The 24,213-nt window shown below is 57.0% G+C and overlaps 2 protein-coding genes across 3 annotated transcripts in view; one reads left to right on the top strand and one right to left on the bottom strand.

The window, feature by feature from the left end:
- The window catches only part of SNRNP200 (small nuclear ribonucleoprotein U5 subunit 200), a 38,218-nt gene extending 25,684 nt beyond the window's left edge, over positions 1–12,534 (top strand). The window contains exons 29-45 of the mRNA XM_073325223.2: positions 586–759; positions 3,320–3,480; positions 4,938–5,165; positions 5,681–5,872; positions 5,956–6,134; positions 6,893–7,044; positions 7,487–7,595; positions 7,768–7,876; positions 8,287–8,476; positions 8,660–8,824; positions 9,166–9,287; positions 9,709–9,852; positions 10,121–10,297; positions 10,624–10,784; positions 10,932–11,013; positions 11,332–11,424; positions 11,981–12,534. Of these exons, the coding sequence (XP_073181324.1) occupies positions 586–759; positions 3,320–3,480; positions 4,938–5,165; positions 5,681–5,872; positions 5,956–6,134; positions 6,893–7,044; positions 7,487–7,595; positions 7,768–7,876; positions 8,287–8,476; positions 8,660–8,824; positions 9,166–9,287; positions 9,709–9,852; positions 10,121–10,297; positions 10,624–10,784; positions 10,932–11,013; positions 11,332–11,424; positions 11,981–12,124 (2,582 nt within the window). The 3' untranslated portion in view covers positions 12,125–12,534. The remainder of the gene's footprint in view (positions 1–585; positions 760–3,319; positions 3,481–4,937; positions 5,166–5,680; positions 5,873–5,955; positions 6,135–6,892; positions 7,045–7,486; positions 7,596–7,767; positions 7,877–8,286; positions 8,477–8,659; positions 8,825–9,165; positions 9,288–9,708; positions 9,853–10,120; positions 10,298–10,623; positions 10,785–10,931; positions 11,014–11,331; positions 11,425–11,980) is intronic.
- A 1,077-nt stretch (positions 12,535–13,611) lies between these two features.
- On the bottom strand, positions 13,612–23,494 carry CIAO1 (cytosolic iron-sulfur assembly component 1). Of its 2 annotated transcripts, XM_073325225.2 has the most exons (7): positions 23,291–23,492; positions 22,893–23,041; positions 20,053–20,164; positions 18,535–18,623; positions 17,820–18,021; positions 16,226–16,313; positions 13,612–14,462 (listed from the first exon to the last, which is right to left on the bottom strand). In XM_073325225.2, the coding sequence occupies exons 1-7, from the start codon at positions 23,427–23,429 to the stop codon at positions 14,222–14,224; spliced, it is 1,020 nt and encodes a 339-aa protein (XP_073181326.2). In that variant the 5' UTR covers positions 23,430–23,492; the 3' UTR covers positions 13,612–14,221. The 2 variants fall into 2 exon arrangements, with proteins under 2 accessions (XP_073181326.2, XP_073181325.2); XM_073325224.2 differs by having other exon boundaries at positions 22,893–23,494.
- Between the last annotated feature and the right edge of the window lie 719 nt (positions 23,495–24,213).

Genomic DNA, 24,213 nt, shown 5'->3' with positions numbered 1-24,213 from the left:
CAGCCAAGCAGTGGGGGCAGGTGGCCTCTGGAAGGATCTTTTTATAAGGGAATTTGAACCTTCCCCCAAGGCCCACTGAACTGCACGTGGAACGGGTGGGACGCCTGGAGCTGTGAGCAAGCAGCAAAACCAACGCTGGCTCATGCCCTTGGGACAGAGCAGATACCTGCCTCAGTCACTGGCTGGGGAGACCTGCTGCTGTGCATTGTGGGAGGAGAGAGAGTCAGGCCCAGGTTGGACAGTGGTGGTGATTTGCTGGTGTGAGTGGCAGCTGAGATCAGTCTGTAGCAAAGGATAGCTTGTCGTGGGGGACAGGGGAGGAATGGGCAGGTGATCACCCCTCCCAGTTTGAAGCAGATGTATTTGCTTTGTGGGAGAAGTTCAGTGCTGGAAGCTGGTATTTCCCCTTGCTAGCAAGGCATTGCAACACCCGGGCACTTTCTGAGGATCTCCCATTGCTGCAGTGATCCCCGACAGTCCCTGGCCCCTACCCCATGGCTCCTGGGTGCTCAGACTCTCCGGTATGTCTGACACCGCTATGGCTGATTCTCTGTACAAACTGTTCTGATTCTCTTTCCTTTCCAGCCTGTGAGACGCAGCTGCCTGTGTCCTTCAGGCACCTGATTCTCCCCGAGAAATACCCCCCGCCCACAGAGCTCCTGGACCTGCAGCCGCTGCCCGTGTCCGCTCTGCGTAACAGTGCCTTTGAGAGCCTCTACCAGGACAAGTTCCCCTTCTTCAACCCCATCCAGACCCAAGGTGGGTACAGCTCCCACCCCACACTGCTCCCTGGGTTGCTGAGAAGCAGGTGGCTCCGCTCCATGGGGTGGGGGTGAATGATCCTCCACATTAGATATCCTGCCTTCTCTCCCTGCCCTGTGCCTTGGGAAAGAGCAGGCTGCTGGGGTCTGAACAACCTTGGTTTGCCAGAAAGGCTTGACAGAGGCCCCACTGTGATAATCAAAGGCCAAGACCGTACTTTTCACTTCCCAAATGCTGCACCTGGGTAACAGGGATGTCCGGAGCTACAGTAGCTAATGCTCCGGGCAGTAGTGGGAGGGATTGTTTCAGCCTCTAACGACTGCGGTGGGGATAAGAACATGAGAACGGCCGTACTGGGTGAGACCAAAGGTCCATCTCGCCCAGTGTCCTGTCGTCTGACGGTGACCAATGCCAGGTGCCCCAGAGGGAATGAACAGAACAGGGAATCATCAAGTGATCCATCCCCTGTCACCCATTCCCAGCTTCTGACAAACAGAGGCTAGGGACCCCATCCCTGCCCATCCTGGCTAATAGCTGTTGATGGACCCATCCGCCATGAATTTACCTAGTTCTTTTTTGAACTCTGTTACAGTCTTGGTGTTCACAACATCCTCTAGCAATGAGTTCCACAGGTTGACCGTGTTGTGTGAAGAAATACTTCCTTTTGTTTGTTTTAAACCTGCTGCCTATTGTCATTTGGTGACCCCTAGTTCTTGTGTTATGTGGAGTAAATAACACCTCCTTATATACTTTCTCCACACCAGTCATGATGTTCTAGAGCTCTGTCATAACCCCCCTTAGTCCCAGTCTGGTTAATCTCTCCTCATACGGAACCTGTTCCATCCCCCTAATCAGTTTTGTTGCCCTTTTCTGAACCTTTTCCAGTTCCAATATGTCCTTTTTTGAGGTGGGGCAACCACATCTGCATGCACTATTCAAGATGTGGGCGTCCTATGGTGGAGCAGGGAGAGAATCTAAGCTACAAGCCCTTGTGTCAGAGGCTTGAGCTAGAGCAGTGGGCAGTCTCTGCTGATATAAAGCAAAGTTAGCAAGAGTCAGGCTCTGCCTGCGAGCAAGTTCACAGACTCTGGCAAGCACAGGGCTGATCTTGCAGAAAGACATATTCCTAAGACGTGCTGGGCACAGAGCACGCATGCAAACACCGCCCGGTATCAAATGGTACCAGAACATCCCGATATCAAGGACGGTACAAAAACATTCCCCAAAGATAACAGGAACATTGCCTAAAGATAAGGTCAGGATGACAGTACGCAATAAAGATGTTTTAGTCAAACCAACATGTTCAAGGAGACGGGTAATAACTAGCCACATCAGGCGGCAGTAACTAACTATGTCAGGGGGCAGCACTAACTTGTTTGTATCAGGGTATAAAGATGTATCTCAGGGAGTATCTTTGTCCAGCCGAGTGAGGAATGGAAAGTCCCGCCATTCACTGAGCCGTGTCCATTGTCACGGGCATACATGTCTTAGTATCCTCATAAAGTCTTCCAGGGCCTATTACCGTGCTTTGTCAACAATAAACCTGGCCTGGCGCCTTTGTCCCTTAATGGATCCTGTGGTCATTGGGCGGTTCGCTTAAGGCTGTCTGCGCAGAGCTGGGGCAGCACAAAGGGAGAACACACACGCAGCCAAACCTCTCACAACACATGGATTTTTATATTTTCTGTCTTATCTATCCCTTGCCTAACGATTCCCAACATTCTGTTACGTTTTTTGACGGCTGCTTCACATTGAGTGGATGTTTTTGAAGAGCTACCCACAAGGACTCCAAGATCTCTTTCTTGCGTGGCAATGGCTAATTTAGACCCTATCATTTTGTATGTATAATTGGGATGATGTTTTCCATTGTGCATTACTTTGCATTTATCAGCATTGAATTTCTTCTGCCATTTTGTTGCCCAGTCACCCAGTTTTGAGAGATCCTTGTGTAGCTCTTCGCAGTCTGCCTGGGCCTTAACTATCTTGAGTAGTTTTGTGTCATCTCCACCTCACTGTCTACCCCTTTTTCCAGATCATTTATGAATATGTTGAATAGGACTGGTCCCTGTACAGACCCCTGGGGGACACCACTATTTACCTCTCTCCATTCCATAATATACCCATGGGGGCAGATTACCCCACATCTGCCTGGTGGCGGAGATCCTTACACCTTCTTCTGAAGCAACTAGTGTTGTCCTGTTTAGGAGAGAGCCTGTGTTCTGATCTTAAAATGCTTCCCAGTGCCTGCCAAGTCAACCTGGAAAGAGTCTGCATTGTAATGCTCCTCCTGTGAGGAATTCCTGTTAGGTGTTTAGAAGTACTGCCCTACTAGCGTGCCTTGGCCTGGAGGGGCCTCCTCTGGGGTGATGGTGCGAGTCTGTCTGCCAGGGCTTTGGCCTGCCAGCAAGGAGGCCAGGGTAATGGGAACCTTGTCCTAGCTGCACTGGGTTGAAATCCCCAGACCTCCTCCAGGCAGTGTGGCTGGCGTTGGCTTTGGCTCAATGGTACTGCGGCAATTTGGCTACCTGGGGTAACCAAGTGTTCTGTCTCTTTCCAGTGTTTAACACCGTCTATAACAGCGACGACAATGTGTTCGTGGGCGCCCCCACAGGGAGCGGAAAGACCATCTGTGCCGAGTTCGCCATCCTAAGGATGCTGCTGCAGAACTCGGAGGGGCGTTGTGTCTATATCACCCCCATGGAGGCCCTTGCTGAGCAGGTGAGTCCCCACGGCCCTGTCTCCTGGGCGTGGGTTGGATTCCTCCTCCAGCCCGTGTGCTGGGAACTCCCAGGTCCTCAGGAGGTGGTGTGTGGGGTCTCTGTCTCTCTGTTCATAAGAACGGCCATACTGGGTCAGACCAAAGGTCCATCCAGCCCAGTATCCTGTCTACCGACAGTGGCCAATGACAGGTGCCCCAGAGGGAGTGAACCTAACAGGTAATGATCAAGTGATCTCTCTCCTGCCATCCATCTCCACCCTCTGACAAACAGAGGCTAGGGACACCATTCCTTACCCATCCTGGCTAATAGCCATTAATGGACTTAACCTCCATGAATTTATCCAGTTCTCTTTTAAACCCTATTATAGTCCTAGCCTTGACAACCTCCTCAGGCAAGGAGTTCCACAGGTTGACTGTGCGCTGAGTGAAGAAGAATTTCCTTTTATTTGTTTTAAATCTGCTACACATTAATTTCATTTGGTGGCCCCATAATATTATGGGAACAAATAAATAACTTTTCCTTATTCACTTTCTCCACACCACTCATGATTTGATAGACCTCGATCGTGTCACCCTTAGTCTCCTCTTTTCCAAGCTGAAAAGTCCTAGCCTCTTTAATCTCTCCTCATGTGGGACCCCTTCAAAACCCCTAATCATTTTAGTTGCCCTTTTCTGATGCCAGTATATCTTTTTTGAGATGAGGGGACCACATCTGCACGCAGTATTCAAGCTGTGGGCGTACCATGGATTTATATAAGGGCAATAAGATATTCTCCGTCTTATTCTCTAGCCCTTTTTTAACGATTCCTAACATCCCGTTTGCTTTTTTGACTGCCGCCACACACTGTGCGGACGTCTTCAGAGAACTATCCACGATGACGCCAAGATCTTTCTCCTGATTAGTTGTAGCTAAATTAGCCCCCATCATTCTGTATGTATAGTTGGGGTTATTTTTTCCATTGTGCATTACTGTACATTTATCCACATTAAATGTCTTTTGCCATTTCGTTGCCCAATCACTTAGTTTTGTGAGATCTTTTTGAAGTTCTTCACGGTCTGCTTTGGTCTTAATTATCTTGAACAGTTTAGTATCATCTGCAAACTTTGCCACCTCGCTGTTTACCCCTTTCTCCAGATCATTTATGAATGGGTTGAACAGGTTTGGTCCTAGGACTGACCTTTGGGGAACACCACTAGTTACCCCTCTCCATTCTGAAAATGTACCATTCATTCCTACCCTTTGTTCCCTGTCTTTTAACCAGTTCTCAATCCATGACAGGATCTTTCCTCTTATCCCATGACAACTTAATTTCCCTGCTTGTACTCTGCTGTCTTGCCCCCTCCCTGCTTCCCCGCAAATGTCCCTGTGACCCGGGGAGTACAAGGAAACTCCAGGGCAATCCCAGCCAAGAGCTCTGGCCCAGGGTTAACGGCAGTACCTGCTGTGCCCTGGCAGGTCTTCCTCGACTGGTACGAGAAGTTCCAGGAGCGGCTCAGTAAGAAAGTGGTCTTGTTGACGGGGGAGACCAGCACAGATCTCAAGCTGCTGGGCAAGGGCAACATCATCGTCAGCACCCCCGAGAAGTGGGACATCCTGTCCCGGCGCTGGAAGCAACGCAAGAACGTCCAGAATGTCAACCTCTTCATCGTGGACGAAGTGCACCTCATCGGGGGCGAGAATGGGGTAGGAGGCCGAGGGGGCTGGGCTGCCTTGGCGCGGTGGGGGAGGCCCGCTGGCTCCTTTACCTCAGCCCAAAGCAGTGCCCAGGGAAAGGGGTCGGGGGGAGCTAGACCACCAGGGTGGCTAATCTCGTTCCTGCTGCATGATGTACCTGGGGCAAAAAGCTATTCCAGGGCTGCCCCCTGGACTGCAGTCCTGCTGGGAGCGTACCCCTGGCACTTAAAGGCCAGCAGCTACAGGGTCAAGTGGGGGGCAAGATCGGGTCTGGAGGTGGGGGGATGGATGGCCCTCCCCGCTGGAAGTCCTGCAGCTGGCTCGGAGCTGAGAAGGAGGTGGGGCTCTCCACAGAGGCCATGGGAGCCCGGGACAGCAGAGGTGCTGGCCTGCTGCCCTTCTGCAGCCTTGATGGTCATCGCTGAGTGGCTGCTTGGTGCAGGGGCTGGGGAGAGGGCTCAGGCTGACGGGCTCTTCTCCTCTCCATCCCCCCACCTGTAACCTGCCCTCGTGTCCATCCGCAGCCCGTGCTGGAGGTGATCTGTTCCCGGATGCGCTACATCTCCTCCCAGATCGAGCGGCCCATCCGCATCGTGGCCCTGAGCTCCTCGCTGTCCAACGCGAAGGATGTCGCTCACTGGCTGGGCTGCAGCGCCACGTCGACCTTCAACTTCCACCCCAACGTGCGCCCCGTGCCCCTGGAGCTGCACATTCAGGTAGGGACCCGGGAGGAGCCCCCCACCCTGGGGCTTTGGTCGGGGGCTTCACCATTCACTGCTGGCTCCTCTCTTCTACTCAGGGCTTCAACATCAGCCACACACAGACCCGCCTGCTGTCCATGGCCAAGCCGGTCTATCACGCCATCATGAAGCACTCCCCCAAAAAGCCGGTCATTGTCTTTGTCCCGTCACGCAAGCAGACGCGCCTCACGGCCATAGACATCCTCACCACCTGTGCCTCCGATGTCCAGAGGCAGAGGTACTAGGTCTGGGTGTGGGGCAGGGGGGAGGACTGGACGGGCATTTGGGGTTTTCTCCCTCGTCCCTTCTCTGACCCTTCCCAGTGGAGAAGCCCAGGGGGGCGAGGGGAACGTGCCCTGGATGAGACCAAAGTAAGCTGCTGATCACGTGTGGTCACTGGACGTGCTGAGATCCGCCCTGTAGGGGTGTGTTAATCAGTCCCACTGGCCTGACAATTCCTCTTAGAGCCACTCTCCCCCTGGCCTCCACCTGCATGTTCAGCCACAGAGCTTCACCTTCCCGCTCCATGTCAGACTCCTGTGTGCTGTTAGAAAGCCGCTGTGTTCCATCCCAGAGGTGGCTGCCTTTCAGGCTGGGCTAAGTGACCCGTGTGTGTGTGTCCTCTAACTCCAGGGGTCGCAGAGCTAGGCACTGAGACCCTGTGAGGCGGGCACCAGGGTGTGTTACGTTACACCCACTGTATCGACAGGGAAACTGAGGCATAGTGGTGAAATGATGTAATGTGGGTCCATAGTCGTAGCTGAGCCAGCACCAGGACCCAGGTGTCCTGGCTCTTGGTCCCCTGCTCTAAAGGCTGCAGCTCCGAGCACGGGGAGGGGAACCAGCAGTCCAGGCCCTGCTGCCTGCTCTAGCCATTGATCCCACTGAAGGGGCTGAGGACTTGCTGTCAGGGTGTGAGCGCCGCTTCGGAGCGCACAGGGGCGGTTCTGGGGCGGGCAGGGCTCTTCGCTGGGCCCTGATGGTTCCTCCCCGCAGGTTCCTGCACTGCACAGAGAAGGACTTGGGGCCGTATCTGGACAAGCTGAGCGACGGCACCCTGAAGGAGACGCTGCTCAATGGTGTTGGCTACTTGCACGAGGGGCTGACAGCCATGGAACGGCGCGTGGTGGAGCAGCTGTTTGGCTCTGGTAACGGGAGCGAGCGGGGGTGGGAGCTGCCACACGTTGCTAACGTCCCCACCCTGGAGTGGGGCTAAGGAGGCCTGGAGGGGGTGGCCTGCCAAAGCCTCAGTGGCCGAGCTCTGGGAGTCTGGGTCCCACTGCCTCCTCTTTGTAACCCATTGCCCAGTGACAGCTTTACCCCCAGACCAAGTGGGGCTGGCCAGCCGGGCTTGGGCGGAGCTCTGTACGCAGCACTGGCCCAGGGGGGCTCGTGCTGCTTGCAGGGGACAGTGAGGGGCTGCTGCTCAGTGCACAGGCCGCCTCTGGGCCTGAGAGAAGGGCCCATGCCAAGTCCCCGTCCCCGATGCCCAATGGGCATTCCGTTGGCATGGCTGGCATCCCCCAGGCCCAGGGTTTGTTTGTGAAACATCCTGCAGCTTTCTGCTGACTGCTCCTTGCTCGCCCGCAGGCGCTGTCCAGGTGGTGGTAGCCTCTCGGAGCCTGTGCTGGGGCATGAACGTAGCCGCTCACCTGGTGATCATCATGGACACTCAGTACTATAACGGCAAGATTCATGCGTGAGTATCCCTGAGCACACGCGGGAGGAGACCTCCCAGTGCCTGCGGCAGTAGCCGGGCGGAGGAGGGAGTGGCTCGCGAATGAGGGCATTGTCCTGAAGGTGCCCCGCCCCGCCCTGGCGGTCAGGGGTGTGTCCGGCTCACAGCTGGGACACTCTCTGCTTTCTCTCAGGTATGTGGATTACCCCATCTACGACGTGCTGCAGATGGTGGGCCATGCCAATCGCCCCCTGCAGGATGATGAGGGGCGCTGCGTTATTATGTGCCAGGGATCCAAGAAGGTGAGTGAAGCGAGGGGCGCCCGTGGGGTGGGGGTGGGGGTGTTTTGTACCTCCCGGCTCGGGCATGGATTTCCTATCCCAGCTCTGGTCAGATTGGCCCAAATCTCCATCTTGGGAACAGGCTAACTTGGCTCAAATGCTGCAGTGGGCAAACACCATGCCCTGCGACGGCACCCTGCTCCCCCAGCATTTTACAAACCAGACCTCTGCTGTCATTTCGGGGTGCGATGGACACCCTGGCTTAGGACAGGTGCACTGTAGTCCCGCTGGAGACGGAAATTTACCGGTGTACTGGTAAATCCTTCGAGTTACTTTCACCCCTGGGTGGGGTGCATCTGTCCAAAGTGGAAGGGGTCACTTTCTCTTGAGTTTCACACCTGCTTTGTCTGCTTCCTTTCTCCCTGTTGCAGGATTTCTTCAAGAAGTTCCTGTACGAGCCCCTCCCGGTGGAGTCGCACCTGGATCACTGCATGCATGACCACTTCAATGCTGAGATTGTCACCAAGACCATCGAGAACAAGCAGGATGCCGTGGACTACCTCACCTGGACCTTCCTGTACCGCAGGATGACCCAGAACCCCAACTACTACAACCTGCAGGGTGAGCCGCGTGGGATCGCGGGAACCGACCGTGTGGGGGTGGGGGTAGGGGGGCGATGTCCAGCATTCACCCGTTCTCTCCGGCTGGCTTAGGCCCTGGGGGCGGGGCAGCCTGGCTGTGCCCCAAGCATTGCGAAGCCCCTCCGCTGCGCTGCTTCATCTGATCTGCCTCTTGTGTCGGCAGGGGTGTCTCACAGACATCTGTCCGACCACCTGTCCGAGTTGGTGGAGCAGACCCTCAGTGACCTGGAGCAGTCCAAGTGCATCAGCATCGAGGACGAGATGGACGTGGCGCCCCTCAACCTGGGGATGATCGCAGCCTATTACTACATTAACTACACCACCATCGGTATGGGACCCGTCCGGGAGGGCAGCCAGGCCGCGCAGATTGCTGCTCCTGGCGTGAAGGGGAGGGCAGTGAACGCTCGCCTCCTCCAGTGTAGCCATCGGCCTGGTGGCAAGGGGGGGGTGTTGGCCTGTTCGCCCTGCAGTGCGCCCGTCCTAGTGGGCGGGGTCACAGCTGGGGCGGGCCGTGCTCTTGCTAATGCTGCAAAGAAAGATCCGCTCTTGGGACACTTGATTCTGTGCCTCTAAGCCAGCCCAGCAGCAGCTGGATCTGTTCCCAGACACTGGAGTCATCTCCCGCTGCTGGGCTCCCCCTGACCCCTCTCCCTGCCTCGGCTTCCCTAGAGCTCTTCAGCATGTCTCTGAATGCCAAGACCAAGGTGCGAGGGCTGATTGAAATAATCTCCAACGCTGCTGAGTACGAGAACATCCCCATCAGGCACCATGAGGATAACCTCCTGCGGCAGGTGAGGGCCGGGCTCCATGCCCACCGGCGTAAGGTTCGGGGATAGCAACCTAGATTCTAGGTCTGACCTAGATCAGTGCTTAGCCGCTCACTCGGACGCTTGAACAAACCGGCTGTCCCAGACCGTCCAGGGGCAGCTGTCTGCGTTGATGCGGACCCTGTTATCTGGAGCTGCTGTGTTGTTTCGACTAGGTTAGATCATTCCCGGACTAGTTGCTGGGGTATTCTGGGGAGTCTCTGGGGATCTGCTCCTCTGGGTGAGGTGCAGTGGGTTATGTAGCCTTCTCAGCGGTAGGATACAGCCCAGGGAAGCTGGATCTAGCTGTTACAGCACTGGCTGATGGATGTAGGCTCTGCTTGGCCGTGCCAGGCTCTCTACTTCGAATGGCCAAAGTGCCAACTTAGCTTCTCTCTCTCCCCAGCTGGCGCAGAAAGTCCCTCATAAACTGAATAACCCCAAGTTCAACGACCCCCACGTCAAGACCAACCTGCTGCTGCAGGCACACCTGTCCCGCATGCAGCTGAGCGCCGAGCTGCAGTCCGACACGGAGGAGATCCTCAGCAAGGTGCGGGGGCAGGCGGTGCCCGCGTGCCCACAGTGCTTGGGAGGGGGGGTGTCAGTGGGGCTGTTTCAGAGCTTAGGATTGAGTTGAGCGGTCAGGCCCATAACTACCTGCCTTCCTGGGGGGAGGCGCTTCCTTCACTGGGGGCGTGGCTGGCCTGCGCAGAAGGGCCGAGCTAGCTGAAGTCTCCCCTGAGGAGGCTGTCGGCTGTCTGTGTCCCTGTACTGCACTCCTCGCCGTTCCCCGGCATGACGACTCTCTCCCCACCCAGGCGATTCGCCTGATCCAGGCCTGCGTGGACGTCCTGTCGAGCAACGGCTGGCTCAGCCCGGCCCTGGCGGCCATGGAGCTGGCCCAGATGGTTACCCAGGCCATGTGGTCGAAGGACTCCTACCTGAAGCAGCTGCCGCACTTCACTTCGGAGCACATCAAGCGCTGCACGGACAAGGTGAGGGCGGGGGAGTTCTGGCTGTGGGCGCCCCAGAGCCTGGCTAGATGCAGACGCCTGCCCTTGGTTTTTTTGAAATGGGTTGAACGTTTTTTGCAGCCCCAGCTGCGTTTCAGCCGGCACTGGGGTAACCCCTTCCCCGTGTCGCTCCAGCCCTGGCCTGTTCGGGTGGAGAGCGCCAGGCTCTTGGTGCGGGTGCCGAAGGCTGCAGTTGAAGCCCGGTGCTGGCTCCTTGCCTGGTGCTGGGAGCTGGCGCAGGCTGGGTTCCTGGCACTGCAGGGAGCGCAGGGTTTGCTCAGTGCCTGCACCGGTGTGCTTCATTGCAGGGGGTGGAGAGCGTGTTCGACATCATGGAGATGGAGGACGAGGACCGCAACGGCCTGCTGCAGCTCTCGGACGCCCAGATCACTGACGTGGCCCGTTTCTGCAACCGATACCCTAACATCGAGCTCTCCTACGAGGTGGTGGAGAAGGAGTGTATCCGCAGGTGAGCTGGGAGGTGCCGAGTGGCGTGCAGAGCTGCCTGCGGCGAGTGCCGGGGAAGGAATAGGCAGTGCCCTTGGCATCCCTGGCTGCAGAATCCAGGCGCTGGGGAGGCAGCGGGACCTTGCTGACCTCTTGTTTCTGTCCGCAGCGGAGGGCCGGTGGTGGTTCTGGTGCAGCTGGAGCGAGAGGAGGAGGTCACGGGACCTGTCATTGCTCCTCTCTTCCCCCAGGTACGTTGGCATGCTCGCAGAGGGGGACTGCTGCCTTCATGGCTGTGACTGGCTGAGCCACCCGACAACTAGAAATGGGTCTATTCCAGGGGGTCCCCCACAGACCCCCTGGAACAGGGTGGGCCAGGGTTCCTGAGCCAGCCCGGGAAGCCCTCGCTGGCCGGCGTGCTGGGAGAGCTGCGGTGCTCAGCCCTCGAGCAGGATGACTGTCTCTAGGCTCCTCGCTGGCCAGCGCGGAGGGGAGGTGGAACATAGCCCGGGGAGCGCCTCCCTCCATTGCGGGCAGGGACTGTTAACCGCTGGTTGTCTCCTCTGCAGAAACGTGAGGAGGGCTGGTGGGTGGTGATCGGAGACTCCAAATCCAACAGCCTCATCTCCATCAAGAGGCTGACTTTGCAGCAGAAGGCCAAGGTGAGCTGTGGCGTGGAGGGAGGGGGACTGGGTGCAGCCCTGCTGCGGGGGCATTGGCACTTCCGGGCTGCCTGGCAGCAGGGTCCTTGGCAATGGGCGTGTGCTAGATCAAACCAGCCTGTGGCATTCCACTGTTGTTTCAGTGCCCCTGAGAAGGGCTGTCCTGCCCCCAGGCTGTAGCACGCAGCACGCCAGGGCCAGCCCTCCTGGCACTCGGAGGAAGCCTGGCTCAGCGTCTGACACGCAGCACTGCGAGCGAGGGGTGGGAATTGCGACTCGTACACGCAGGCAGGGGAGGCATGACCTGAGAACGAGGGGGTCTTGGTTCTGCCACTACCTCGGTGTGACCTTGGGCTAGTCGCAACCCCCTGCCTCAGTTTCCCCATTTCACCTGGGGCTAATGTCCAGCTCACAGGGAGTGCTGATTCTGACCCAGAGGGGCTGGGCACATTGCCCCGTATGCCAGCCACAAGATCTCTGAGCCGCCAGGGAAGCCCCCTGCCAGCGCTAGCTCCTCTGCCCAGCTACCAGCTCTCAAATGCCTTTGTCTGTTTAGGTGAAACTGGATTTTGTGGCCCCAGCCACAGGCGCCCACAACTACACCCTCTACTTCATGAGCGACGCCTACATGGGCTGTGACCAGGAGTATAAATTCAGCGTGGATGTGAAGGAGGCAGAGAGCGACAGCGACTCGGACTGAGCCAGGCCTTAGCCAAAGCTGGCCTGGGCCTCCCTGCCTGGTAGCCGAGACCTGGGCGCAGCTGAGGCGTCCCCAGTGGTTCCAAGGGAACAGTGTGTACAGCTCTGGCATTTGTTTGAATGTGGGCAGCATTGGGCCCTTTCCCCAGTGTAGTGGGGCCGCCTGCTTCTAGGCCGGCTGCTGATCCAGCGTGGGGCAACCTGGCTCCTTTAAATCATAACCTCCCCAAGCAGTTCTGAGCTGGCCTGGGGCCTGCCCCATTCCTCGCTGGGCAGCACCAGCCCGTGGCGTGTGCAGGAGACTGCATCTCGTGGAACCTGTGTTTTAGATGTTGATGCGTGTGGCTAAGCAGGAAAGCTTTGTACAGTGGTTTTAGAGGCCTTGGCCTCAATAAAGCTCTTTAGAAACAACCTCCCTGGTGTCCTGAGGAGTAACCTTGCTGGGGGGGAGGTACGTGTCTCCTCTTGCATTGTTCCTCTGGTGCCTGGAGCCTCCAGGCCCAGGCACTTGCTGTTGGGAGGAATTCTGACTAGTGCACAGAGGGCGTGAGCGGCATCCCAGCCCCAGAGCTCTCCCACTTCCTGAGAGGCCCCTCTCAGCACACTCTCAGGGGCATGTGCTCATGCCTGAGTCTTTCCTTCCTTGGTGGTTCTGGCCCTGTGTCCCTGACTGTCTTCCAGCTGGGGACCAGAGACGTCCGTTGAGTTCTCTCCAGCCAGCAGTGCCTGTGCTTAAGGAGGGGGGCTCCCCTTCGGTTCCCTCCCATGTTTACTTTGGAGTTGAGCCCTTGCAGCCAGCCAGGCGGCCAGCCTGCTAAAGGTAGCCCAGGGAGGAAGTCTGCTGAGATTGCTAGGGGGCTGTGTCACTCAGTGGAAGCAGTTTTATGACCCTAGCTGCCCCCAGCTGAGTCCCTGCTGACAGTTTTGGCCAGGCCAGGCCAAGGAAAATGAACCAGGTGACATTACTCCACCAGCTTTAGCTAACTCCTGCTCTGGAATAGGAGGCTTAGGGTCCTGCTGTCCCTCTGTATCCTTCCCTTCCTGCCTGTGGCAGTCAGCCTGAGCAGGCCATGACTGCATCTTTTGCAATAATGCTGGGAGCCCATGCCCAGGGGGGCAGCTAAATGCTGGTATGAGTTTGCCAGGTCTCAGCAGGGCTAAGATGTCCATGTTTCTCCAGCAGTAAGGTTGCAAGTAAAGCTGCATTCTCTCTCTTCTGTCCCCTTAAGGAACCAGTGTCAGACTCTAGCCCCTGAAGCTCTCTCCCTTTTCCCTCCAAAAGCACAGTTAGTGTTTAGCAGGTTCTCCTTCCCCAGCCTCTAAAGCTAAAGGGATACAGCCCTGCTCCGGGAGGCTCCTAGAGGCCACTTCAGCAACCTCATTTCCAGCCAGACTCCCCCAAGACACTGCTTGGCCCAGGGGTCTGCTGGAGATGTCCGGCTCTAAGCCCAGTTGATACCACATCAGGGGAATAAAGCAAAGCCAGGATTTGGGGGGACAGCACGTGATTATTTATTAGAACTCTTCACTCACAGATTGACAGGGCAGCAGGCAGCCCCTCCTTCCCACCCTGCGTCTAGAACAGCCCCAACCATAACGGATTGTACATGGCCCCTGTCCGTGAAACCCTCAACTAGGAAATGCCTGTTTCCCATATAACAGCCAGAACAGGGACCAGCTCCAGAACTGGTCCTGGCACCTGTCAAGGAGTTGCACTATTGCAAAGAGCCACACGCTGAAGCATCCTGCCAGTCTAGTAGCAGGTCCAGGAAGGAGCTCTTGCCCCCCTACCATCCACTGAGACCTAGGCAAAGCCATTCCCTAAGGAAGCTGTTTGACACACACCCCAATCTACCTTTAAGACCCTAGTTTAGCAGAACTTGGGTAGGGTTCACAATGATGCCCTGGCGATCCAAGTGCTGGAGCAGTCCAGGGCAAAGGGCTGCTCTTTTCCCCCTGCAGGTTAGGGCTGCAGGGAACATTAGCCCTCCCACCAGGTAACAGCAGCTGCTGCTGCACATCCCAGCCCCGGGCCCATGGCGGTGCTGGGTCCGTGGCATGGGGAGGGAGGTGGGGGTGAGCTGCACTGCTGGGATTCTCAGCAAACCTCTGGCCGCTGGTACTTCCAAAATGCCATTTCTCCATCGTCACTGCATGATGCCAGCAGCCCTGGCTCCTTGGGATTCCAGGCCACACAGTTCACGTCCTGGGAGTGAGCCCTGGGCATGTGGGCGGTCAGTGTGAAGGTGGGCTGCTGGGGATTCGAGAGCGGTTCTTCCTCAAATATCCGGATAGCATCATCTCCGCAGGCGGTAGCCAATGCCCCTGTCAGGCGACACCTGCAGCAAATGGAGGGCAGTGAGTGAGCAGAGATTATTCTCTCTCCGCACATTGTTGCAGTGTGGTGGGGGGAGATGGTGAAACCAAGCCCATCCCTGCCCTGAGGAGTGCAGACAGGCATGACCAGCTCCAGGGGGGTAGGGGGAACGCAAGGAGGCTGCTTGGGGCAGCAGTGCTGGTAAAGGCCTGGAAGAAGGAGAGAAGCAGTGGGATGAGCCCTTCATTAGGCCACTGCACATGGTTACCACCCTCAACCGGGACAGGCTTAGTGGAGCCAGTTTCCTTCTGAGAGCCTCAGTGGCTCCTTGGAAAGTGGGGTTTGGAACGGTGAAGGCAGTTGATGCCAGGTGGAGCCTGCAGTAGGGACCAGATAATTCATACTCCTGGGGGGGATTCTAAACTAAATAATTACAAATTATGCATATTTTATTTGTCAAAATAACAGCACGTAATCATGCCAGTTTCAATTATTTTGGTGATTTATTTCAAAACACCTGTCAGCAGCAACAGAAGAGACTCCCCCAGGAGTAAGGAGTTAAACCCCTACAACAACCAGTTCCTGTTTCTCTGTTATGTTTTTGCTGGATGCCCAGTCTGGGTGTGTTACACCTGCCAGTCGGGCCCAGCTTGGGGGAGAACTCTGCCCCTCTGCTCTTCCAGTCAATTCTCATTTTTTTCACCCTGGCCCCATAGGGTTACCATGTTTCAAGTTCCCCACAGATGACATTACTGGCTGGAGGGAGAGCTGGAGGTATGTGTGTGTACTGGAGGGGGCTGTGTGGTCCCTCCCCAGCCCAGACACCTGTACCCCCAGAACCCAGCCACAGGGTACCCCCCCGGCTCCCTCCCGAGCCCAGCTGCAGGCTCCACTCCATGCAGGTTGGTTAATGTCCTGCCAGACAGACCCAACCTGTACCTGCTGATAGCAGGAGGGCACAATGTAAAGGTTCGGACACCCCCAGAACAGCTTGTGTCAGGCCCCCCCGGCATCCCCCTCCCAGAAAGCAGCAGCCCCGCCCTGCAGCTCACAGCTCTTGCTCCTGCCTCTCCCCATGAGGTGCAGTTTGTGCCGTGCCGGAAGGGGGCCCAGCTGCACCATGTGACTGAGCGGGACCGGCAAACCCAGGAGCCACAACCTGCCCACTCAGTGCGAGCTGGGGAACCAGCAGCCCCTAGAGGCAGCCAGCCGCTCCAGTTCTGCAGGAAAAAATGAAATTTTGCACAGAACATTAATTCTGTGCAAGTTCTGCACTGGGCGGTGGCGCAGAATCCCCCAGGAGTAAACTCAGGGCTCTCCACTACCCTGAGTCAGTGCTATTTTAAACATCTGACAGTGGGGGGCTGATCATTCCTGCCTCTGCCCCACCGCTAGATGGGAGGGGTCCTGGGCTGGAAGCAACTGGAGTCCTGAGTGCTGGAGGACATAGCACTTGCTTGGCGACCTCCAGCTCCTCCTGGCCTAGCAGGTTGGTGGTGCTGTGGGCACTAACCACTGTGCTAACTCGATCATGGCCCCACTGCACGGACCCCAAAATATGGCCAGACCCCAAAATTCCCATCATGCTTCAATGACAGGAGTGATCTGAAGCAGCATCTGGCAGGCAGGGACTCAGTTGCATCAGTCTCAGCCACTGCACTGCATGGCCTGCAGTCCCAGCGCCCTGGGAGTGATTCTCACACAAGTATTCGGGAGTCCCTGCAGGACAAACCCCTCCCACCACAGAGTGTGGACTGGACTGAGTGTTCACAAGCCCAGGCTCACCATGCCACGTCGTAAATGGTCCTGGTGTGGAAGCCAGAGAGGGTGCAGATGCATTTCCAGCTGGGGTCGGCGCCGCTGCAGACCACCCCTGCAATGAACCAGACAGCAATCAGCAGTTCTGCCTGCGGAGCATGCCGCAGAGCCCCAGAGGCATGAGCAGCACTTGCTCCCAGGTTCCGGTTCTGCACCAGGAAGGGAAGACATTCGGTCACACGAGCACTGCGCCAGGGCCTGGTGGCTAGGGGCAATGCAGTCTTTGTTACAGCACATGGGGAAAGTCTGCCTGGACTCCGGGGCAATGAACACTGGACCATCGGGGCACCCGCTCTAGGGGAGGTTTGTAGCTCTGGCACCAAGCATCCCAGTGGCATCAAATGAATGTAAAGCAGCAGGTGTCACGGTGACGAAGTGGGGATTTTCCCTTCTTATCCTGTACTATGGGAATTTTACTGTTTTGCATGAATACTGTGTGTGCCTCAGTTTCCCTGTGCGCTGAACCAATGCCTAGGTGGTAGGAATAAGGGTGTGACTTTTGCCAAGACCCTCGGGGGCAGGTGAGGATGAGACTAGGTGAAGACCAGGTGATACTTTGCCTGGGAAGCAAGACAAAGACCAGAAGGAGGAACAAAGGGGGGTGTCTGAGGTTGGGTTGCTGGAAGCTGGCAGTCTGCTTGGGGGGACTGGAGCAGGGAGTCCAGGGTGTCTGACCCGGCATTCCCCCAGGATGGACTAGGCTGAAAGTCACTGCTTTTGTGCTAAGAAGTTCTGCTCTATGCTGCGTTCCTGTCGACTAATAAACCTGTTTTACGCTGGTTGAGATGAGTCATGTCTGACTGCAGAGTTGGGGTGCAGGGCCCTCTGGCTTCCCCAGGAGCCCCACAAGGGCAGACTCACTGCAGGAAGCGCATGGTGTGGAAAGGGATGCTGAATGCTCCGAGGTCAGATCCAGGAAGGCTGAAGCTGTGTAAGCTTCTTGCCCTGGCAACAGTATGCTCAGAGAGAGGCGGCTCCCCCAGAGTCCTGACTGGCTTCATACGGAGTAGGTCCAGAGCACTGGCCAGGTGACTCTGTGACAGTCACAGATTTGGCTGCTCCAAGAGGAGGGGCGAGATGAGCAAAGCACAAGTAGGTTTCCTTGGAGGCTGGTCTGCTACCCCAATAGGCACAGGTGCCAGTTGGGCCTGACTCAGAGATGCAGAGGGTTTGGGTTACCTGTGCCAGGGTGTGTGCGCACTGGCAGAGGTGTCAGGGGGAAGCTGGCACAGCATCTTTCTGAGTCATTTGTCAGACTAGCCAGGGCTATTTGTCCCTTGCTCTCACCCAGCTTCACCCAGACCAATGCTACATACGAAGGGGAGTGAGTCTAATGGTTAGAGCAGGGGACATGGAGTCTAGAGTCCTGCTTTCCATTCTTAGCTCTGCTACCAACTCCTTGCGTGACCTTGGGCAAAGCCTTTCCCCTTTCCGCAGCTGTATATACTAGGGACAGTACTGATGCACCTCTCTCTCTAGTGCTCCAGTCTCCTGGGATGGCAGTGGGGTAGGAGCGGCTCCTGGGATAGCAGACTCTACACCCCCAGCTTGCCCTGCTCACCTTGCTCATTGCCTGGTTTGTACTGGTGCCAGATGCGCACTGTCTTGTCATCGCTGCAGGAGGCCAGGCGCTCCCCACTCTGGTCGAAGGCTAGGCTCCACACAGTGGACTCATGTCCCTCCAGTGTGGCACAGCACACCCAGTCATCCTCCTCTTCGCGGTACAGCTTCACTGTGTCGTCATAACTGGCTGATGCCAGCAGCTGATGGGGGAAGAGGAGGGACAAAAAACGAGCTCTGGAGCAGGAGACCCAGGATGGGGGGCAGCACACAGGACCTTGCACACCCATCGAAAACATGGCCTTTAGATTCCCCCAGGCTGGAAGGAGAGAGACAGGCTAAGGGGAACATGGCCTTGGGGAGCCAAGCCTGAAGCCCTCTTTCCTCCCAGAACAGTGGAGCTCCCTCTAGGGCAGGGTTGCCCTCCACTTGCAGGGTTGCGGGATCTGTATGCCTCTTACTCACAGAGTTGGGTGAAAGGGAGCCAGTCAGCTGATCACCTTTGTGCCTCTGGGCTCTGCCCAAAGTCAGACCCAGTGGATTTCTCTCCCAGTTCTAGCTGCACCACCAACTCCCACTACCTTTGGCACCTGCCTAGGATCACAAAAACGACGGGCACTGCCCCGGGACAGCAGATATTTGGAGTACTGAAGACCTGGGTGGGAGGGCATGAGGGGGATAGGGAGGCCTGTGGTGCCATTGGGGAGAGCCCTCACCTCCTGGTTCGGATGCCAGACCACGTGCTTGACATCCTGCGTGTGGGCATTCAGGACACTCACACACTCGTATTCGTCTTCTTCGTCCACTGTGAGAGAGAAGGGGTTGTGGGTGAACGCAGCCAGGGACTCTGCCCAGCACCCTTCTGCATCCCTGTGACTGCCCAACAGAGGGGCAAAGGGGAAGCCCTGGCTCTGCAGCACCCAACCAGAATGGGTCAGCACCGATAACAGGGCTGCCCCTTAGTCCTTCAGCCGCCCCTTTCCAGTCCCACCTGTTCTGCCCACCTCTTTCCTATGATCCTCCAGGTCTCATGTCCCAGCCTCCCACCCATGGTCCCACCTCATGTTTCTTGACACACCTGGTGTGACAGAGGTTCATCGGTGCCAACGGTTCACTGTTTTTGACAAGTCATTCGTGTCTCAGACCTGACAAACTCACTACTCCCAATACACCGTGTCCATGGTATATCATGGTAGCATGTGAGGTCTCTACTGAAAGCTTGTAACTTATCAATACTCATTACACGATGTACATACGGGCAATAGTTAAGGAATAATAGAACTATATTGAAAATTGTGATATATGGTCTTGGAGTAAAAGTCAGCCACCAGGGAACCGTGCGTCTCGGTGATAGCCCATTCCAGCAGACAGGACGCTGTCACCCCTGCCTGGTTGGCTGGTGATGTAATACAAGGGTCAATTGTCTACCCTTGCCCCCTCCCAGATCAGTCAAGGGAAAAGCATCAAAGTCAACTGCAATCAAAATCATGTGGAGGGAAAAAGAAAACCTTGTAACACACAGGGGAACACCTCAGCTGTGAAGAGACCAAAGACCAATTCAGTAGGAAAGACACTCTGCATTCATTCACTGAGGAGCCATCTTGAAGAGCAGGAGTGTTGTTATGAACATTTGGATCCTGGCTCCTGGGAAGCAGCCAGGTCTGCCAGAGACTAAACTTTGGGGGGAACCTCCCTTATTAGCTAGGAAAGGAAACTTAATAAATGTAGGCCTTAGTGCGCTGTTTATAATTTTGGTTTTATTGTAACCATTTGTTTCCACCACTCAGCTTTGTGTCTGGTGGAATCTTTACTCTTAAATAAACCTTCTTTTGTTTTATTAGAAGTGTTCACAAGGACTTTGTGTTGTACAGGAGTGGTGACTTAAGGTCACTGCTCCTTTGGGGGCAGAAGTTACAGGATTTCTGTGAGTAGCCAGTGTCAGGGGCTGGATATCAGAGGAAAACTTCAAAGGGACTTAGGGATTGGGGTGCACCTTTTGTTAACCTACAAGGCACCTGGGGTGCACTTCTTGTTAACCTAGCCCAGAGGGGAGAGAGCGGCCGAAAGACTGGTGGTGTCCGGGAGTGAACATCCAGGCACCATGGGCAAGGCTCCCTCAAGCTGGAGGTACAGGGTAACAAGGTGCCCCTCAGTCCTGAGAACCACCAAACCTGGTTCCCCACATATCTCCCAGGGTGCTCCTGGTCCCCCCACCCCTCAGACCTGTCTCTCACCTTCCCAGACCCAGACGCTCTTGTCTCGGCTGCCGGTGGCCAGGAGGCTGCCAGATGGGGCCCAGGATACGGACTTCACCTCATTCTCATGTCCCTCCAGGGTGGTCACACACTGTCAGAGGGAGAGAAGGAGCTTGTGCTTAAGCCAGGCCCAGGGAGGGAGGAGCCTCATGCTCCCAGTGCCTCCATTGGTCCAGGGAAGCCCTTGGGCCAACCAGAGGGATCACGAGGAGAGACAATTGACTCACTGAGAGCAGAACAAGGAGGGCACAGACAACCCCCCTCCACCCCCCAAGCGATTAGGAGCCCTGGCAGCTGGGGACAGAAGGAACCCCTCCTCCCAGGAACAGCTGCAGCCAGGAATTCAAACAGGCTCTGTGGGAGGCTCAATGCAGCTCCACGTGCCAGGCCACATCCTCTGCTGTAACCCCACTGCACTTGTTCCACATGCACCCGACTGCAACTCCATGCCTTGTAAGGACGCTGTCCCCAGAGGTACTGGGCCAGCCATCAGCTTGGGGAATCCAGCCCTAAATTGGAAACGCTGTGTCTGTACGAATATATGTTCCCACTTCAAGCCAGGCCCCAGAGATCTCCCTGCAGGCTCTTGCTCACGAGAACAAGGGACACTCAATGGAACTGAAAGAGGACAAGTTCAAAAGTGATCAAAGGATAAGTTGTTTCACACAAGCAGGGATTAGCCCGTGAAACACCCTGTTGCGGGATACCCCTGAGGTCATGAGCATTGCTTAGTTCTAAGAGAGACTGGACATTTATATGAAGAACAAGATTATCCAGCATTAGAATAGTTAATACTCATGCCCCCCTGCTTCAGGGCTTATCCAGTTGTTATGAGAGGTTAGGACAGGGGTGGGCACACTATGACCCAGGGGCCACATCCGGCCCTCCAGACATTTTCATCCAGCCCTTGAGCTCTAGCTGGGCAGCGGAGTACGGGGCTTGCCCACTCTGGGCAGCTCCTGAAAGCAGCAGCATGTCCCCCCTCTGGCTCCTGCACGTAGGGGCAGCCAGGGGCCACCGCACGCTGCCCCCGCAGCTCCCAAAGGCCGGGAACTGCAGCCAATGGGAGCTGCAGGAGCAGCACCTGTGGACAGGGCAACGTGCAGTTGCCTGGCCACGCCTCCACGTAGGACCTGGAGCGGGGGCATGCTGCTGTTTCTGGGAGCTGCTTGAGGTAAGTGCCGCCTAGAGCCTGCACCCTGACTCCCTCCCGTGCCCCAACCCCCTTCCCCAATCCCCCTCCCACCCTCCTAACCCCTCTGTTCCAGCCCGGGGCAACCTCCTGCACCCCCAACCCCTCATCCCCAGCCCAGAGCCCCCACACCTCCCCCCAATCCTCTGCCCCAGCCCAGAGCCCCCTCCTGCACCCTGAACGACTCATTTCTGGCCCCACCCAGAGCCCACACCTCCAGTCAGAGCCCTCACCCCTACCCCCAATTTTGTGCGTATTCATGGCCTGCAATTTCCATACCCCGATGTGGCCCTCGGGACAAAAAGTTTGCCCACCCCTGGGTTAGGATCAGACCGTCATAGGGGCCAGATCATCTCCCATCTGCTTCTGCAGGGCTGTTGCACCTTCTGCTTAAGCAGCTGGGGCTGGTTCCTGTCAGAAATGGAATCCAGTGTACTGGGGTTTGTCCACTTTGGCATCCCTGTATCTCTAATGAGGGACACCCATGGGACTGAGACAGCATGGGATATGTCCATACCCAACTACGAACTCCATGTTGTACTGCGTGCTGAACAAGTCTAAACTGGCCTGAGGACAGCCCAGAGTACTGTATTTCAGACAGCACCTCGCCTAGGAAAGGGGCTTGATGCCAGAGCTAGACAAATAGCTGATTTTTCAGCTTGCTAACAAATTGGAAAAAAACCTGTTAGTTTGGGCCAAACTAAATCTGAAATTTTTGCAAGATTCCAGCAAATTGAAAAAGTGAACAGAAATACTTCAACCGTTTTGTTCAACCAAAAACAAACCGTTTTGATTTGCAGCACTTTCACATACCACCACCACTGAGCTCTAAAATAGTGCTTTTCATCAGCAGAGCTCACAGCATTTCACAACCTTTAATGTATTTCTCATCATTCCTCAACAGCCCTGCAAAAGAAATGAAGGCCTAGGTCTACAAAGTGGGGTGGGGTGTGGTATGATTGTTGGTGGTTCTGTACCACTTTGTACAAAATACTCAGTCAATGGCCCAGAGTGAGAAAGATTCTGGTGATCAGGGTACCCACTTGGGTGGCAGGACACCCACCCTGCTCCAATGACTAGTTATCCACAACGCAAGAACTTTAACAGGCAAGACAGAAAGAGATCCACAGCCCAGTGGCTAGGGCACTCACACCAAACAGAGGGGGGAACTGAATCTAGAGGAGACCACCCCTGCAATGGTGGCATTGGAGGCGAGGGCCCTAACCATTGCCTAAAGCTTACAAGGGACGCAGCACCTCCTCCAGTTTGGTGAATAGCGCCTACATCCCAGAAAGTTTTGGGGCCTGAACTATTTGTGAATTTGTGTCAAATTCATGAATCATTTCGGGTCAAGTGAGACTAAATTTTCAATGAATGTTGTGCTCAGCTCTCCCCGACATCTGACTGATGGACGATCACTATGCAGACAGACAGAAATCCGGGGCCATCCACTGCATCTGCAGGAGGCACAGTAGCAAGAGGGGCGGGGGTGAGGAAGAAGAAGAAGGTGTGTTCTGCTCTCACTGGGCTCTTGTTGATACTTCTGGAGGGCACTCAGATCAGTACCTGACACCAGCACTGGCTCCACAAGCATCCTCTGCACTCAGCCTTGTGGAGACAGCCTTACCTCAAACTCATCCTGGCTCTTCTTCCATATACAGGTGGTGGCATCAAAGCTGGCTGAAGCCAGGTAGCTCCCACACGGGGACCAGGCGACCTTCCGGATGGTCCTCTGGTGCCCCTCGCCCAGCACGGACTTGCACACCCAGCTATCCCCTAGGGCAGAGGACAAGAGAGAGGTAAGCGAAGAGTAGGGGGCTTGGCAGCCAGAGCTCCCCTCCCAGCCCAGCTCACAAGTAGCTTTGCCTATGGCCAAGGCACAACGTGAGGCAGCAGCCCGTGGCCAGAGGGGCTCCCAGGACCCAGGAGACTTCAAGAGCAGCTGGGATTTCACCTTCCTGGGATGGAGACGCATCCCCACCCAGCAGCTAACAGCACAGGCCCAACCTGGCAGCGGCTCCCTACCCTCCTTGCCCCAGATGCGGACGCTGCGGTCTCCCCCGCAGGAGGCCAGCAGGGTCCCGGAGGGGTCCCAGGCCAGGAACCAGCAGCGAGAGTCAGGGTGGGCCGGGATCCGGGCGAGCAGTGACAGCGAGTCCTTCATCCCGACGCGGGTCTGGAACAGCCTCCCTGTGGAGCGGAGCAGAGGTTAGCCCGGAGCACCCAGGCCGCCCCCCTCTCCGCCCAACCGCCCCCCCATCCGGGCCCCCCTCAGCCCAGCAGCCCCGCCCCCGGGCCCCCCAACAGCCCCCCCTGCTCCGCCCCGGGCCCCCCTCCCCCCGACAGACCCCCCCAGCCTCCCCGCTCCGCCCCCGGGTCCCCCTCCCCCCCCAGCCCCCGGACCCCCCCGATAGCCCCCCCCACTCTGCCCCCGGGGGCCCCCTCAGCTAAGCAGCCCTGCCCCCCTGGCCCCCCGACAGCCCCGCCCCAAGCCCCCCCATTCCACCCCGGGCCCCCTCACCCCGACAGCCCCCTCAGCCTAGCAGCCCCGCCCCCGGACCCCCCGACAGCCCCCCCGCTCCGCCCCCGGGCCCCCCTCCCCCCGACGGGCCCCCCAGCCTTCGGGCCCCCCCCGCTCCACCCCCGGGCCCCCCTCACCCCGACAGCCCCCCCCAGCCTCCAGGCCCCCCCGATAGCCGTCCCCCTCCGCCCCTGGGCCCCCTCACCCCGACAGCCCCGCCCCCTGGGCCCCCCGACAGCCCCCCCCTCCGCCCCTGGGCCCCCTCACCCCGACAGCCCCACTCCCCCTCAGCCCAGCAGCCCCGCCCCCGGGCCCCCCTCCTCCCCCCCCAGCCTCCGGGCCCCCCCGATAGCCCCCCCCGCTCCGCCCCCGGGCCCCCTCACCCCGACAGCCCCACTCCCCCTCAGCCCAGCAGCCCCGCCCCCGG

This window comes from Lepidochelys kempii, chromosome 26 (genome assembly GCF_965140285.1).
Source record: "Lepidochelys kempii isolate rLepKem1 chromosome 26, rLepKem1.hap1, whole genome shotgun sequence".
NCBI classification, from domain to species: domain Eukaryota; kingdom Metazoa; phylum Chordata; order Testudines; family Cheloniidae; genus Lepidochelys; species Lepidochelys kempii.
The sequence above is the reverse complement of the archived record's forward strand: the minus strand, read 5'-3'. Positions and strand labels throughout refer to the sequence as shown.

What these genes read in the sequence shown, in the direction of transcription:
- CIAO1 (XM_073325224.2), bottom strand. Translation starts at nt 23,429, where the DNA reads ATGAAGGACTCGCTGTCACTGCTCGCCCGGATCCCGGCCCACCCTGAC. An exon ending in AGAGCCAGGATGAGTTTGAG is followed by an intron (nt 20,165 to 22,892) that starts GTAAGGCTGTCT and finishes TCCCTCTGACAG; the next exon opens with TGTGTGACCACCCTGGAGGG. An exon ending in GAGCGTCTGGGTCTGGGAAG is followed by an intron (nt 18,624 to 20,052) that starts GTGAGAGACAGG and finishes TCTCTCTCACAG; the next exon opens with TGGACGAAGAAGACGAATAC.